Below are 17671 nucleotides of genomic sequence, written 5' to 3'. Positions count from 1 at the left end.
CGCGGTGGCGCGCCCGGCCCCCGCCGCCGCTGGCCTCCCTGCCCGACGGCGCCGGGAGGCCTCGGGACTCCGCCACCATCCCAGCAGCCCCGGAGCAGGCGAGCGGCGCGCCACGTGCTCTCCCAGAGCCGCCTCCCCTGTCCCCGCTGCCGTCCATTTTGGAGTCGGGCAAATAAGCCACGCGAGGCCTACCCTCGCTCCGCACCACGCGGGGACCGCCGACTGCAGAACCGCGTCGGCCACGCAGAGCTGCACACCCCTCCCACTGAGGCGCCTCTCGAGAAAGACCGTGCTCTAGTGCGGGGGGAATTTATTACTTAGCCCGAGTCCAAGATGGCGACCTGTGGTGACGTAAGCAAGATCTCGTGAGAGCTCGAGGCCGCGATTTATGGGCGCCCGCGCTTCCGCCTGAGGGGCGGGGCTCCCCACGGAGCTGGTGTCTGCGGCGGCGAACTGCGAGCGGCGGGGAGCGAGGGGCGTGATCGCGCCATGTGTGCTGGGACCGCCTCTCCGGGGCGGGGCCTACTCCAGAACCGAGCGCGGGACGGATGAAAATACGCCGCCTGAAAGTTTCCCGCCTGGAGGGACCAGAGCCGAGCGGCTTCCGAGGTGCCGGTCCTTGCGGTAGGCTGGCCTTTCATGAGGTCGTCTTTTCCCTGACACAGACACCGCCCGAGGGCCCACCCGGGGCGGAACGGGAGGCCGCCTTCCCGGGGTCATGGAACCGCCGCTAGCCGGCTCCGGCCTACGACCGGGCACGTGATCCCTTGTGAAAGTGGATTTCCACCCCTGTAAAACGGGGTCATAATAGTACCCCGGTTAGAGGTGTGAGGATGAGACGAGAAACATCCATGCCGGATACTTAGGAAGTGGCCGCTCGGGGGTGGGCTTGGTCGTTTGCCTGTTAACTATGCTCCTCCCTTCGTGGGCGTTCCATTTCAAATCGGTGCGGGGACGTCTTCTCTCAGTCTTCTAATTCACATTTCATAGTCTTGCTTTTATGGTATTTCCTGGGAAATAGCTTTGTCCACACATGTTGAAAAAGTGTATTGAATATGATTTTGGTGTGCAGTGTCATTCTAATGCAGCTTTCACATTGGTTCAAATAACATACCTGGTCCCTAATACCTCCTCTCTTTGTTAGGGATACAGAAATTAAATAGGCCATCAACCTTGCAAGGAGAGAGAAGTAAAAAAGAAGTCTGAAGATGAAGGCATTTCAGATCATTTGCAGACATCTCAGAAATTCAAGGTTTTTTTTGGTACAACCAGCCCCCCTTGTGGATTTTTCTACTTCCTCTTATTCATGGGGCCGTAAGAAAAAAGGGAACCCTTATGAAGAAGTGGACCAAGAAAAGTATTCTCATTTGGTACAGTCTGTCTTGTCATTCCGAGGCCTTACTCAGACCCCAGAATCATTGTTCCAAGAAGATGCATTACTCTATGGACCCGTGAGTAATCATAAGTCCCCAACAGAAGATGAAAGGAGAGTTCCACAAAACTGGTTTCCTATCTTCAATCCCGAGAGAAGTGAAAAACCAAATACAAGCCATCCTTCTGTGCCTTTGAAAATCCCTTTACAAAGGAAAGTGATACCAAGTGTGACCCGGGTTCTTCAGCAGACCATGACATCGAAACAAATTTTCTATTTGGAGCGGTGGAAACAGCGGATGATTCAGGATCTGGGAGAAGATGGCTTTGCAGAGTATACTTCAAGTAATTCTCTCATTCCTGGTTCTGTTTATTTACTATGTTTTCTAGAATGGAGACCACCATTGTCAATAGAATGAGGCTTCTTAACCTTTCTAGTGAAAAAATACTTTCAAATAATAATTACTAGCATAAGGCAACACTTTATATATATTTACTTCATCTTCATGCTAACGCTGGGGGGCATATACCCATTTTACAGATGAAACTGAACCATAAAAGTCAAGTCATTTGAGTAAATGATACGCACAGTTTGTTTCATAAGCTACAAACATTGGAATTGCTTATTTTTCTTGATTATGAAAAACGGTCACCTGATAAGAGTCTAGTTTACTAAACCTTCTGTTCAGAATTTAGTAAATACCCATGGCTCCACATCAGTGTCAACTGAGTTTGTTAAGTTTAAAGTTCCTGGCAACAAGCCAGAGCACATGATTTATATCTAGATCTTAATAAGTTGAGATAAATCAGATGCTGTTAGGCCAGGGTTCAATTTCTGGTCCAACCTGGAGGCTGGGCATGGAGAATGTGCCTATAATCCAGCTACGGAGACCTGGCAAGACGCAGTCAGAATACCTGCCTTAGTCTCTCCTCTTCTCCCTCTATCTCCGTGGTCACATGTTTCAAAGAAAAATGCTAAGTATATATTGGTGGTACCTGGATTTGGCAAAAATGGTCGCACGTGCTTCAGTTGCATGGGATGAGGAATTCATGCAGGGGCTAACTGCCACCTTAGGCTTGATTGTCAGTAACAACCACCCACTTTCTGTTTTCTAAATAAGCAACATAAAAAGCTTTTAATGGCATTTTACAGTGTTTTATTTATACCTCTTGAATTTTAAATGGATACTTTTGATTTTCCTTAAGTCAGGGATGTCACAGTCTTCTGGAATGCTCAGATTACCGGTAAGAAAAGCAAAGGCAGAGGCTGGTCCATGGTGTGATTAGGGTGGCTGGATCCCACATTGCCAACAGTGTTGTTTGTGAGTATGCCTCAAACCCAAGCAGAATGTAGAAGGGATTGTGGCTCTCTACCTGCCACCCCCACCCTCCCGGCCCATCTATAATAAGTTAAAAAATAAAGGCAGAAATCTGCTGGGACATGTTGAACCCTAGGGGTTGTAGCTCTTGGCACAAGGTAAGGAAGTGCTATGGTGGCTTTCTAGATAGAGAGGAATTTCTGTTTGGAATATGAATGAACCACAATATCCCAGGCAGAGAGGAAAAACAAAGGTGGTTTTCCATGCCATTCTGCTTGATTAACTCAGTACCAATCTTAAGAAATGAGCAGAATTACTCTTAAAATGAATAATTAATTGCATGCAGATTAGTGTATGGCCCCCCCAAAAAATCCAGAAAAAGTGAATCAGAACTCACTGAATGGATTAATGGAACTGGAGAGGCATTCTCCTCAATACTGGAGTCATCCATTCCTATCTGCCTGGTCTTACCTGAGGCCAGAACATAGAGATATGCCCAGAGCTAGCATCAGTCAAACATTTAAGCAGTTGCTCACGCATCGGTTCACGTTTTGAAGACTGGCAAGGATGAGAAGGTCTAGCTTACTCTGAGTTATATTTAAGCATTGATTATAATGGAAAGGGCTTAGCTTTATTTCTTAATCCTAAAGTAACAGGCATCTTGCTAGTTATATCAGAATATCATGACCCTTTTTTAATGCACTTCATGTTCTGCTGGGAAACATTTCACTTTCTTTCCTTTAATTTATTGAGTAAATACTCCAATACTACCTGCAATAAATCTTATTATTGAATCATTTTTAAATTTATTTATTTTAGTTTTTGCTATAGGGTATGTGTGCCATCCCAGGGGAATGGCCATGCTACAATCCCCTCTCCAGGCTACTATAAGGATTTGGGTACACACACATGTGCCTGGTTTGATTTTCAAGTCACCAGTCTGGGACTTGAACTAAAAGATGGCTGCGTGGGATCCAGTGCCTCAACCACCATGCCACCTCCTAGCCCCTAAATTTTTTTATAAATTGAATCATGTTTAATGTTCTGACCTTTAGATTTGAGGACTCCTGTAATCTAGATTCTATATTTGTGGTCATGTTTACATGAAGAACATAGCTAGAGGTTAAGTTTACAGTTGGGAATGAATTGTCTGCTTGCCTAACAGTTAGTACAGGCATCTTTTCCCCTCTTTTTTTTTTTTTTTTAAATTTGCCAGAGGATACCACCAGATGGAGGGAGAGATGGAAGGTGAGGAAGCAACCCCCATGGGACATGGTCATGCTACAATCCCCCCCATACACCAGGTCTTTCCCTCCTTTCAAAATTTTGGGTACTCATGCACACATACCCCTTGTGTTTTTCCAGCCACAGGTTCTGGGACTGGAATGCACATGCCTTGTGGGAATCCAACTGCCTTGACCACCACATCACTGGCAGACCCAGTGCCTTATTGTTTTTAATGTCTTCTGCTTCATTAAGCTAGTCTGTAAGTCCTTTCTCCTTAGGTTTTAATTCCTTCCATCTTACATTTTTTGTGAGTCTTTGATGTGCTAATAATTTTAGCGAGCCAAGTAGAATAACTTAGTTCCTAAATTGAATTTTATTTAACTCTCGCAAGTAATTTTCCTAAATCAATTTCACTTTTTTACCAAAGGAAGAACTGACCTTTCAAAGTCTTTGTCAAAAAAAAAAAAAAAAAAAAGACTACACAATTATAAGCCTGGTTTACCTCATTGGATGAGATATTCCTCTTTTTCTGTGGGTCCATCTCTAATCCTGCGTATTTCCTTCTCTGTTTCTGTGTGTATCTAGAGGGTGGTCTCTAACTGGTGCCAAGCTGAAGGTCCAACTTTCTGCTTTTGTTCAGGCAGGGCCTCTTTCCTTAAAATGTAGAGTAATAACCCTTATTTTGTTAGTTTATTGTGTTTCAAAATTAAATGATATTTTGAATGCACCAAGGTTGCTACTTAACATAGTAACACCACTCTTGATTCCCTTAAGAATCAAGTGACTATATTGCTTGATTAGTAGAATGTTTTAGTGTTCCCTTTTCTTGAGTGTATATGAATAAAAAATCTCAGAACACAGCAACTGTCTCAGACTGTTCCAGCACTAACGTAGAGGGGGAGAGTGTCACATTACATATTTTCCTCTCTGTCCTCCCTCCAAATCTCACATTCAGTTTATTTTTAATTTTTGTGCGCCATGGTTTTCATTCCTTGCCAGTCACTTGCAATCCTGTAAAGAAAAGACTTTCCCCCACCTATGTTTATATTAAGTTTGTTTGTAAAAAGAATTGTACACAGAAATACAGTTTTTCAAGTTTCTTTTTTTAAGAATTATTTTAACTTTATTTATTTATTTACTTATTTATTTTAATTTGACCAGAGAGGGACAGAGTACGAGAGAGAGAGAGAAAGTGAGAAAGCAAGCTGCCAGGCCCAGAGCTCAAACCGCAGTCGGCCGTGGGATTCCAGCACCCTTAACCACCGTGCCACCTGCCAGCCCCCTTTTTTTTTATTGCCAGATGTGCATGTGCACCTGAGAGAGGGAAAAAAGCACCTCCCCATCCCCATCATGCTGCAATCCCTTCATCTTCATTTCTCCATCCTGTCAGAATTTGGGCACACACACGTACCCAGATTGTTTTTCAGGTCAATAAGGCCAGGATGCAAACTTGCTAGGCAGGTGGGATCTGGTTCCATTCATCGCTAGGCTATAGGACTAGCCTGTTTCCCAGATTTTTAATGGCATTTATCACAGTAGCTAACTATTGGGTTGTTGGAAAAGTCATGATAACATTTTTACATTAAAAAAAAAGTTACAACTTTTCCCAAAACTTCATATTAGACTAGGTATTTAAATACACAATACCATAAACTAGATATGGTCCTATAGCCCCTAGATCTTCATTCTAGCTTTGGCCTAATTCCACTAGAAATATTTTAATTCATGTTATTCCCTGAACTATTCTAATCCCTCTGGTTTTCAAAGTGTATTTTTGGATTTCATAAGCTCAAATATGGTGTCAAAGAGGGTTGTCACTTTTAAGTAATTTCTGTATTTAATGTTCAGAAGTATCTTAGTATCTTTTTTTGTATTTGTTTTTTAGTACTAGCTTTGAGTTTTGTTTTGCTTGTTTTTTCTTTTTCCCTTGATTTTCTTTTCAGACATCTTTTTACAAGGCAAACAGTTCCATGAATCCTTGGAAAGCATTCTTTCACCCCAGGGAACCTTAAAAAAGAGAGATGAAAATCTTGAATCTGGCTATATTGAAAGTGTCCAGCATATTCTGAAAGATGTCGGTGGAGTTCGAGCTCTCGAAAGCGCTGTTCAGCATGAACACTTAAACTATGTGGGTCTGCTGGACTGTGTGGCCGAGTATCAGTAAGTATGAGATTGTTTCCATCACAATGTGGAAGTGAATTAGTGCAGAGTGGGACAGATGGTGCTGCTGAAGGTACTTTTTCCTCTTAACTCTTACTTCAAGGTGTTCCTGTAGTTACTGTGGCCTCTTCCTCTTTAAATTCAAGACCTACACAGTAAGTAAAAGAATAGGGTATAGAGGGGACCAGCAGATAGTGTAAGGGTTACGTCGCTGGATTCCCATGTTGTTGACCGTGGTTCGAGTCTCGGACCTGGTGGCTTAAACTCATGCCGGGCGCATGTGCATGCATGCCCAAGATCATGAGAGGAGAATGGAGGAGAAGGGATTGTGGCGTGGCATGGCTGGGGATGAATTCTTGCCTTCTGTCTCTCTCTGTCTTTCTGGCGAGCGCACGCACCCTATAGCAAAAATCTCTCCAAAAAAAAAAAGAATAGGTTGTAGAGGCAGAAGGTGACAATAGATAGGGTACAGGAGCTATGTAATCCTTGTCAGTCCTAAAGTCAAACTGTTTGATAGAGAAAACAATTTTTCTGTTTTACATCCTATGTGCCTCTTCTCCCAAGCAAGATACTGGCCTTAAAATTCTTTTTGATTCCTACATTTTCTTTCCTGTTTTCTTAAAGATAGTACCATGATCAGTAGGTTCTGAAATGCAGCTCTTTTTCTGGCTTCCAGGCAGTGGTTGTTTTTAAACGGCTGCGGCAATACTGTTTTTCCAGTTACTCCAGATTCCAAGAGTAGCTATAACCTGCAGGTTCCCCTATTTCGATTAAAGCACTTGGGCAATAAGAATAGGATGAGGAGAGAAATCTTTGCATGCAACCCTTGGAGCTCTAGATAAATTGAAATGTTGATGAAGCATTCATTCATCTGGAAATTGTGTTCAGACCATGCAACACCTTGTGCCATTAGCTGCCTCCTATTTGAGAGGAGCCCTGCCTGCCAAAAACTTGAATAGGATGATGTGGGCTGCCTGTTTGATTAACTAAGGGAGTCAGATAGTTGTTTCCACCTAAGGCCTGTAAGAAGTTTCTGACACAGAATTATTTGCATCGGGATTATAAAATACAACCACATTGCTATTTATGTGGTTCTTGCTCTTTGAGTAAGAGTAGGAACATTGAGAATATGAACATGTTAACATTTTTGAAACTATGATTTGAAGAACTTAAAAAGAATTTTTAGTGGGTACTTGAGGCACTTGGTTAATTCAAGCTATTAAAAGTGAGTCTCAGGGTCAGCAGGTGGCACAGAGGCTAAGGTACTGGATCCTACAAGGCCAACTCTATGATTCCAGTCCCAGACCCTGCAGCTTGAAAATCACGCCAGGCCCAGGTGCATGCATGCCCAAAATTTCAAGAAGAGAGTGGAGGAGGAGGGATTGAGACGTGGCCATGCCTTTGAGAGTGATTTTTCATTTTCCCTGTCTCTCTGGAGAGTTAACATGCCCTATAACCGAAATAAATAAATAGAGTGAGACTGAGACCAGCCCATGACCTGGTGGATAGGGCAGCCAGATCTCACGTGGCTGACCACTCTGTTCAAGTCCCAAGACCACTCTGTTCAAGTCCTAAGCCTGGTGGCTTGAAAAACACACTGAGTGTGTGTATATGTATGCCCAGAAATCTCAAAAGGAGAGAGAATTAGAGAAGAAAGGATTGCTGTATGACCTTCCCCATGGGGGTACCTTCTCCCTCTCTTTCTAGCAAGCACATGTTCCCTCTGGTAGAAATTTAAATGTGCAAAAACAGTCTCAGCCCAGATTCTTGTGCAGTCAGTAGCGTACTAGACTGTGGAGGTGGAAGCCAAATGCTGACCATGTTTGGGCCCAAGCCCTATCTACTCAAAAACATGCCAGACATGTGCATGTGTGCCCAGGATCCTGGCAGCCTGTAGGAAAGGGAGCCGTGGTGTGACCAAGCCCTGTGGCGGTTACTCCCGTACCTCTCCCTCTGCCTTTCTCTCTGTTTCCCTCACTCTCTCTCTTGCACACCTGTGCTGTATCATGAACTTAGACGTCTTAGCCCAACACTGGTTTACACTGCTGCTCACAAGCTGTAGTCATATGGTAGCCCCAGGTTTGTCTTCCAGCCCATCCTCAAGGCTGGGCACAGTGGCATGTACCTGTACTCCCAGGGCTTCAGGATAATCTTTTTTTTTTTTTTAATCTTAACAAAAAGTCTCCCACATTTACTCTGTATTTAAATTCTTTACAAAGTTATTGTGTTCCTGAGACATTTTATGACCATATGCACAATCATTTCTTCCCCCCTCACTTTTTTTAATTTCCTGAGAGCTGTAGACAGAGAGGCATCTCCTCAACAGGGTCTTATGTTTGTTTTGGATGGGTAATATATACAGCAGTGTTAAATTCAGTTGGTCTGAAGTGAGTCTCGGCAGGAGTACCTCTTAGATCTCCCAGGCACTTACCACTTGCACCCAGGATATCAAGCCATTGCTCTCTGGTACTTGCCTAAATGTGCATTTTTAATTACAGTAGATATGAGTGCTCTTATTTGTGAACACCTTTAAAACATAGTGTTAGTAATTTTGATGACATCGTTACTTTCAGTATACATTTCATAGAAGTAAGGCTGAGCAGCTTTTCTTTTCGTTTAATAACTATTTGTGAACCGTCTTTCTGCAATTTTAATGAGGGTCTATGTTGTTATGAATCTAAAAACTTGTTATTCTTATCTTCGACAAGCTCTTGTATATATGGGGTAAAATGTGATGTTTTGATATATGTATACATTGTGGAAAGATTAAATCAAACTAATTAACATGCCTATCATTTCACCTGCTTTCATTTTTCTGTGTGTGTGATAAGAATCTTTAACATTTACTATTTTTACAGTTTTAAAATGTATAATACATTATTATTAACTATGGTCCCCATGCATATAATAAATCACTAAAATTGTATTTCCTAACAGAAACTTTGTGCTCTGTGACCAACATTTCCCCTTTCCCCTTTCCACTCCAGCCTCTGGTAACCACCATTCTACCCTGCTTTTGACTTAAACTGTTTTAGATTCCACATGCAAGTGAAACCAGTTAGTATTTGTCTTTCTGTTCTTGGCTTACTTCACTAAGCATATGGCCTCTGGGTTCATCTGTGTTGCAAATAACAATTTTCTTCTTATTTAAGGTTGAATAGTATTCAATTGTGTATTTATACCACATTTTCTTTATCCATTCATCCACTGATGGACACTTGGGTTATCTTTTGTAATTTTGATAATAGCTGTTTTTATTTACTTATTTTGCTAGAGGGTGGTTGTGCTCACCGGAGAAACAGACAGGCAGAGGAGAAAACACTCTGCCATGAGAAATGGTCACACCATAATTTTTTCTCCATCTCTCCCTCTTAGATTTTGGACACCCATGCATATGTATCTGGTGTGTTTCTCAAGCCTCTGGGTCCAGGACTCAGGCCACATGGTTGTTTATGTGGGATCTGGCTCCCTTAACCTCCAGGCCATGAAGCTGACCTGATAACAGCTATTCTAAAAGGTGTGAAGTGATATCTTGTTGTAGTTTTAACGTGCTATTTCCTGATAGTTAGAGATGTTCATTGTTTTTATAGATCTGTTGGCTATTCATATCTTCAGATCCTTTTGTCCATTTTTTTTAAAGAATGTCATTTTTATTTAATGCCATTGTTTTATTTTTTAATTTTTTTTTAGTTTGACCACAGAGAGACAAATAGAAGGAAAGTGAGAAAGCAAGTTGCCAAGTCCGGGACTTGAACCACGGTCAGCCATGTGGGAGTCCAGCCACCATAACCACTACACCACCTGCTAGCCCCTATTTTTTTAATAGGATTATTTGTTCTCTTGCTACTGAGTTGTTTGAGTTCCTTACATATTTTGACGATTGACCCCTTATCAGATCGATGGTTTGTAAATATTTTTTCCCATTTTGTGAGTTGTCTCCTTGTTAATTATTTCCTTTATTGGTCAGAAGCTTGAGGAAATCACATTTGTCTATTTTCGGTTTTGTCGTGTGTGGTTTTAGGGATCTAGCCAAGAAATCTGTTGCTCAAACCAATGTCATGAGACTTTTTCTCTATGCTTTTTCCTAGTCACTTTAGTTTTAGGTCTTTATGTTTTTTATTTTGAGTTGATTTTTGATTTTTGTATATGGTTTGAGATAAGGGTCCAACTTTATTTTTTTGTAAGTGAGTGTCAAGTTTTTCTAATGCCATCTGTTGAAGAAACTGTCCTTTCCTTATTTTTTTAAAGAATTATTTATTTAGGGAACCAGCAGTTAGCGTAATGGCTATGTCGCTGGACTCCCATGTAGTCGACCGCGGTTCGCGTCCCGGACCCGGTGGCTTAAAACTCACGCCGGGCGCATGTGCGTGCGTGCCCAAGATCCTGAGAGGAGAATGGAGGAGAAGGGATTGCGGCGTGACCATGCCCCCTGGAGGGTGATTTCTCACTTTCTGTCTCTATGTCTCTCTCTGTCTGTCTGGCGAGCGCACGCGCCCTATAGTGAAAATCTCTCAAAAAAAAAAAAAAGAATTATTTATTTAATTTTATTTATTCATTCATTTATTTTAATTTGTCCAGAGAGAGACAGAGAGAGAGAGAGGAAGTGAGAAAGCAAGCCACCAGATCCAGGACTCAAACCGTGGTCAGCGCCATGTGGGAGTGTCTAGCACCTTAACCACTGCGCTATCTGCTGGTCCCTGTCCTTTCCTTATTGTGTGATCTTGTCATCTGTGTTGAAAATCAGCTGACTATAAATACATAGATTTTTTTTCTGGGCTATATCCTGTTCCATTAGTTGGTATATCTGTTGTTATGTCCGTACCATGTTGTTTGATAACAATAGCTTTATAATATATATTGAAATCAGGAAGTGTGATACCTCCAGCATTGTTCTTTTTGCTCAAGATTGCTTTGGCCGAGGATAGCAGATGGTGTAATGGTTAGGTTGTTGAACTCTCATGTAGTTGGCCATAGTTTGAGTCCTGGACCTGGCAGCTTAAAACTCAACACTGGGCACATGTGCATGTGTGCCCAAGATCCTGAGAGGAGAATGGAGAAGGGATTGCGGCATGGCCATCCTCCCCTTAGGGGAGTGGTATGATTTCTCACTTTCTGTCTCTTTGTCTCTCTGGCAAGTACATATACCCTATAGCAAAAATTTCTCTCAGAAAAAAAAAAAAAAGATTACTATTTGAGATCTTTGTGGTACCATACCAAAAAAAAAAAAAAAATTGTTTATTTATTTCTTCTATGAGTGAAAGAGATAGGGAGAGAAAAAGATAGGTAGATAGATAAATACAGTATCTTCAACAGGGCCTGGACACAAACACTGCAATTCACTGCCAGTCTTTAGCCAGCCCCAGATCATGGGCACATGCATGCTCAACATATCCAGGTAAGTCTCCAGACTTGGATCAGGAACTTTTGATGTGTGTACCCCGTGCACTCCATACAAATTTTAGGGCTTTTTTTTTAAGAATTATTTAATTTAATTTTACTTATTTTAATTTGACCAGAGAGGGACAGAGTGAGAGAGAAAGTTGAGAAAGCAAGCTGTCAGGTCCAGGACTTGAGCTGTGGTCAGCCATATGTGGGAGTCCAGCGCCCTTAACCACCATGCCACCTGCCAAACCCTAGGATTGTTTTTTATTATTTCTATGAAAAGTGACATTGGAATTTTATACTTTGGGTAGTATGAGCTTTTTTTTTTTTTTTTAAACTTATTTTTTATTTTGACCAGAGAGGGACAGAGTGAGAGAAAGGAAAGTGAGAAAGCAAGCTGCTGGGTCCGGGACTCGAACCACAGTCAGCCGAGTAGAAGTCCAGCACCCTTAACCACCACACCACCTTCCAGCCAGTATGAGCATTTTAACAATGTTAATTTTTCCAATCCATGAATCTAGGATATCTTACCATTTATTTGTGTTGTTTACTTTATTTATTTTTTATTATTTATTTTATTTACTCATTTATTTATTTTAATTTGACCAGCGAGAGAGACACACAGAGAGAGAGGGCAAGTGAGAAAGCAAGCCACCAGGTCCAGGACTCGAACCATGATCAGCCATGTGGGAGTGTCCGGTAACTTAACCACCATGCCACCTGCTGGTCCTGTATTTGTGTTGTTTCCAATTTCTTTCATCAATGTTTTGTAGTTTTCAGTATGCTACTAAGATTTTTTTCATTTTATTAAGTTCTGCTGCAGTTATAATAAATTGATATGAACAGTGGGCCATCTTTTTATTTTGCGTTGGCTCCATGGTGCAGCAGTAAGGCACTGCTCAAAAGAAGCTAGAGCCCACATGGCAAACATGTTTCAAATCCCTGGTCTGGTCAGCATAAGACATGTTGTGCACAAGTGGGAGTGCCCAAGATTCTACAGGCTTGAGACCTGGAAGAGAGAGATTACAGCATGACCAGACTCTGGAGGGTGCTCATCTCTGTCTCAGCCTCACATGTGCACACATATGCCTTACCATGAATAAAGAGAAAGTAAATAAATTTAAAAATACAAACCTTTCTCAAAGAAAAGGCATTTTGATTTTTTCAAACGAGAGAACCAAGAACAGCAGTCATTAGGGTCTTATTTGCATAGATTGTTACCCGTGGCAATATTATAAAGCAGCACTACCGGCACTGGTAGAATAGCTGCCAAACACATGTGGCTAATTTTGAGCACTTGAAGGTGACCAGTCTAAACTGGTATACTGTAATTCTGTATAAACCAGATTTCAATAACTTAGTACAAAAAAAAGTAAAATGTCCCATTAATAAATTAATTATACATTGAAATGATAATATTCTGGATGTGTTGAGTTAAATAAAATATTAAGTTTTAATCTGTGACCTTTTCTCCATTTTGATGTTTCTACTAAGAAAAAAATTTTTTTATGGAGAGAGATTTTGCTATAGAGCACATGTGCTCTCTGAAGACACAGAGATAAAGAAAGACAGAAAGGGAGAAATCATCCCCAAGGGGGGATGGTCATGCTGCAGTCCTTCTCCATTCTGTTCTTGGGATTCGGGGCATGTTCCCAGCATGAGTTTCAAGCTGCTGGGTCTGGGATTTGAACTATAGTTGGCTATGTGGGAGTCCAGCACCTGGACCACTATACCATCTGCTAGCCCAGGAAATTTTAAATGATATACATGGCTCTTATTTATTTATTCTAAATGTATTTATATCCATGAGAGAGAGAGACAGAAAAATAAAGCTAGAGACAAGCACCCCTAACAGGTCTCAGCTCCAGCCTCAGTCACCCAGATCATGTGTGTACCCGACATATATAGGGAGGCCCTAGGTTGTAAACCTGTGAACCTGTGACCTTACTGTGTGAGTCCATTTGCATTACCACCTTGCCACTGTCCGGCCCCACATTTTATTTCTTTGAAACAATGCTGCTCTAGACTGTTCTTAAAATAATTTATGTAAGTTACACCTCTACATAGAGCTATAGTGACATGTAAGTAACACACACTTCATACAAAATCTCCCTGTGAACTGTGGTTTTGAAATTGAAGCCATGAAAGACAAATTGAACAGATAGAGCCCTTTAACAGTTGCCAGCTGTCAGCCCACTTGCCCTGTGATCCTTTTGATATCCATAGTCAGCAAGAATAAAATCTCACCAGGAGGAGCGAGGAGAAATGGTTATTTGAGCCCCTCTCCCCCAAACTAAAAAAAAGGGGCAGGAATTGTTTCTCTTTTTAATTGTCCCAATATCCTAATAGACACTCATCTCTGTGTAAACTTTTAGGGTGGTGACAGGTTTTCATATTTGTGTTTTTTCATGTAGTTGGTGTCTCTCAAATGTCAATGGATTTGAACCCTAGCCTTGGTTTCTGAGCAAGAGAAATTTTGAAGCACTGTAATGTTTGATAATGGTAACTGCTACCAACCTGTTGTGTTTCATTGTGATATTTAGAGCAAAATCATCCAATACAATAAAACGTTTCAGTTCCTGTGTCAACTGTTAAGGGAAAGGAGACTATGGGGATCCAAAAGAATTAAAAGAAAGTGTAGAAATCACAGCTTTCACACGGGCACTTCAGGCAGCATTTTGATCGTAGTCCCTGATGGGCTCAGAACTGACCTGAATTGAGGTCAAAGCCCGTTTTGTGAAGTGGAGAATAGAAGTAGCAGTCAGCTAAATAGTGCTGCTGTTGACTTGAGCGACAAGTAAATAGTAAACTGGGAGAGTTGGGCTGCTAGGTTTTCAAATTATTGCCTACAAAAGCTTCCTTTGGTTTCTCTTTAGGGGCAAGCTGTGCGTGATTGATTGGAAGACATCAGAGAAACCAAAGCCCTTTCTCCGAAACACATTTGACAACCCACTACAAGTTGTGGCATACATGGGGGCCGTAAACCACGACACCAACTACAGCTTTCAGGTCAGGACGCTGGGCCTCTGCCGACAGAGCTTCGCTCAGTGCTCGCTTACAGCTCCTTACCTCATGGTTTTTACGGCCACTTACTCTGTTCCTGTCCTCCCACTTTAGAAAGAAACCCCTTCTGACCTTTTTTATTTTAATAGTTCTTTAATGGTCACAGTGCATTCTTCATTGTTTTATCTGTCATCGTTGTGTTCTCAGGTGTCCTGGCGAAGTCTTTGAGCAGCCCACGTAGAAACTGAGTTAGGAGATGTTAGTGTAGATTATTTCATACTGATAGTGTGTCCTGAACTAAGAAGTAAACTGGATTTGTCCTAAAGTAAGAAGTTAACACACCTAAATTCTGTTGAAATACTGCAATTGCCCTGTGTTTCTCTTTAGGTCCAACGTGGCTTAATTGTGGTGGCCTACAAAGACGGATCCCCCGCCCACGCCCATTTGATGGATGCAGAACTCTGTTCCCAATACTGGACCAAGTGGCTTCTTCGGTTAGAGGAATATACAGAAAAGGAAAAGAGCCAGCACATTCAGAAACCAGGTTAGGGAGCAAGACACCATTTGGGAACATTCAGATTTTCTCATAGTTTAGGAAGATTTATTGCTGTTCACTTTGACTAAAAATGGGGGTACCACTGAGTCTGTGATCTGCGTTAATACAAGCAGAAGTATTAATTGGTTGAAATTTAGTGCCACCACAAAAACCAAGAAGCCAGAAAAGTCTAGCTCTAAAGAACCGGACTTCAGGACCAGCAGTTGGCATAATGGCTATGTCGCAGGACTCCCACATAGCAGACCACGATTTGAGTCCCGGACCCGGTGGCTTAAACTCAAGCCAGGCACGTGTGCATGCATGCCCAAGATCCCGAAAGAAGAATGGAGGAGAAGGGATTGCTGCATGGCCATGCCCCTGAGGGGTGATTTCTCCTTTCCTCTCTCTCTTTCTGGCAAGCATACACAGCCTATAGCAAAAAAACTCTCAAAAAAAAAAAAAGAACTGGACTTCAGCGCACAAAATACCAATTTTGATACGTGTGAGTATTACTCACCTGAAGAGAGGCAAAGCAGGATTGCAGTCAGGCTCGTGTTCCAGGCAGGGTGCCCAGACTTTGAATCAAGATTGGAAGGCAGGGAGACTTGGTGTGCCAAGCATTTCCCCAGGGTTGACCAGGAGGGAAGGGATCACACACCTCCAGGGTATATGAGGAAAGAGCACACACGTCACCCAGCTACCACTGACTGCACGGGGTCTTGAAACATGCGAGGGTCCTCTGTGTTTTAGCTGGGGAAAAAAAGCTTAATGTCTAACTTTTGTTGTTAAATATGTGATTACTTAGCCTGTATTACATATTGCTGTCTAAAAAAATGGACCGTATTCACCATGTCATTGACATACCACCTTAACATACCACCAGATTACCCCCAAAAGCCAGACACCAGTTTGAAAATCATAAATGTATGTGCTTTAGTAGATATTTTTCATGTGAATGAATGGATAATGTATGTAGAGAAAATTATGATTTGTGTAATTTTTAGCAATTTGTGTGTGTGTTTGGTAGAAAATAAAAATTATGGGACCAGCAGATGGCATAATGGTTACATCACTGGACTCCTACATAGTCAACCATGGTTCAAGTCCTGGACCCGGCAACTTAAAACTAATGCTGGGTGCATGTGCGTGTGTGCCCAAAATCCTGAGAAGAGAATGGAGGAAAAGGGATTGCGGTATGGCCATCCTTCCACAGAGTGATTTCTCTCTTATCACTCTTTCTCTGGGGAGCGTATGTGCCCTATAGTAAAAATCTCTCTCAAAAAAGAAAAAGAAAAGAAAAATGATTTGGTTTGGGTTTGGGAAACCCAGTGCCCTGTATAGTCTTGGGGAAAGGGTTCCTGTTTCACGGAGTGGATCTGTTAGCATTGAAGAGAAGGTACAGTTGCTGCCTTAAAGTAGTATTCTACTACTATCACTTTTTTTCTTTCATTAGTCATCATTTATAGGAAATAAAATACAAGTTATGAGTAAAGAGGCTTTTGGTATTGCTTATTTTTATTTAAATGTGTGTGTTCACATGGGAAGGTTCTGGGTTCCCATTTGGAGACCCCGAGGACTCCAGGCTCATTTGTGCCCATGGTCCATGGCTGCCGAGACTAGAGTGGGTTGCAAGATCTGTTGGGTGTGCTATCTCTCTCGCTCTCTCATGGAAGATATAAAACTTTGAAAATAGATCATAAATAATTATGTATGTTTATAGCACAACATTATAAATTTGGAAATTGTTTGGACTTTGTTTTTAATTCAAAATTGTACCACAAGCCCTGAAACTTTGGCATGCATTGTGTATAAATGCATAAAAGATGTCCTCACTAAGTTCTCAACCAGTGATCTAGGGGAAAAAAAAAGATTCTGACCAGCTCTAGGGACACGGCATTAACACGAAGCTTCACGATGCCAAAGCCACATGGGAGGTCCCAAGTTTGCATCCCAAGACCTCCCTCTGCATTCAGGGTATGTGTACATACCCACAACCCAGGCTGGCTGCTGGTGGATTACAGTGTGAAGACTCTGGCTCCTGTATCTCTCTGTCTCCTCTCATGGAATAAAGAACAATCAGTATACAATAAATGGGGGAGAGGGGGGTAAGATGCAGGAGATGAGGGACTGAGGGAGACTTCGTATTGTCTGTACTACTATGTCCGTGTGTTTTCTGTCAAGCAGCATGTATGTATGCCCATAGCGTGCAGTTTCCAGAGTCACCAGTATTTCCTAATTAAAGAGGTTTCTCAGGCCTCTGAGAAGGAAACATTGATGAAAAGTTATTGGTTAGTAGTAGTGGTTATGTCACTGGGCTCCCACATGGCCGACCACAGTTCAAGTCCTGGGCTCAGTAGCTTTAAACTGAAGCTGGGCGCGTGTGCATGCATGCCCAAAATCCCGAGAGGAGGGACCAGCAGTTAGCGTAATGGCTATGTCGCTGAACTCCCATGTAGCCGATCGAGGTTCAAGTCCTGGACCCGGTGGCTTAAACTCCCACTGATCGCGTGTGTGTGTGTGCCCGAGATCCCGAGAGAAAAACAGAGGACAAGGGATTGCGGCGTGGCCATCTTCCCTGGGGGGTGATTTCTCTCTGTCTCTGTCTCTCTTTCTGGCAAGTGCACAAGCCCTATAGCAAAAACCTCTCCAAAAAAAAAAAAAAAAAATCCAGAGA

The 17671-nt window shown here is 42.1% G+C and overlaps 2 protein-coding genes across 4 annotated transcripts in view; one reads left to right on the top strand and one right to left on the bottom strand.

Annotated features, from left to right (window-relative positions):
• SNX5 (sorting nexin 5) overlaps positions 1 to 73 on the bottom strand; it is a gene marked incomplete in the record, with an annotated part of 26754 nt that extends 26681 nt beyond the window's left edge. The window contains 1 exon segment of the mRNA XM_014585981.2: positions 27 to 73.
• Positions 74 to 177: 104 nt separating this feature from the next.
• MGME1 (mitochondrial genome maintenance exonuclease 1) lies at positions 178 to 15326 on the top strand. Of its 3 annotated transcripts, none has more exons than XM_006143636.3 (5): positions 178 to 609; positions 1145 to 1716; positions 5861 to 6077; positions 14336 to 14468; positions 14850 to 15326. In XM_006143636.3, the coding sequence occupies exons 2-5, from the start codon at positions 1209 to 1211 to the stop codon at positions 15009 to 15011; spliced, it is 1020 nt and encodes a 339-aa protein (XP_006143698.1). In that variant the 5' UTR covers positions 178 to 609; positions 1145 to 1208; the 3' UTR covers positions 15012 to 15326. The 3 variants fall into 3 exon arrangements, with proteins under 3 accessions (XP_006143698.1, XP_006143699.1, XP_006143697.1); XM_006143637.3 differs by having other exon boundaries at positions 178 to 624; positions 1153 to 1716; XM_006143635.3 differs by having other exon boundaries at positions 178 to 624.
• The last annotated feature ends 2345 nt before the right edge of the window (positions 15327 to 17671 follow it).

This window comes from Tupaia chinensis, unplaced genomic scaffold (genome assembly GCF_000334495.1).
Source record: "Tupaia chinensis unplaced genomic scaffold, TupChi_1.0 Scaffold000101_1, whole genome shotgun sequence".
Classification (NCBI taxonomy): Eukaryota; Metazoa; Chordata; class Mammalia; order Scandentia; family Tupaiidae; genus Tupaia; species Tupaia belangeri.
Note: the sequence above shows the minus strand (reverse complement) of the source record. Positions and strands in the feature narration are given on the sequence as shown.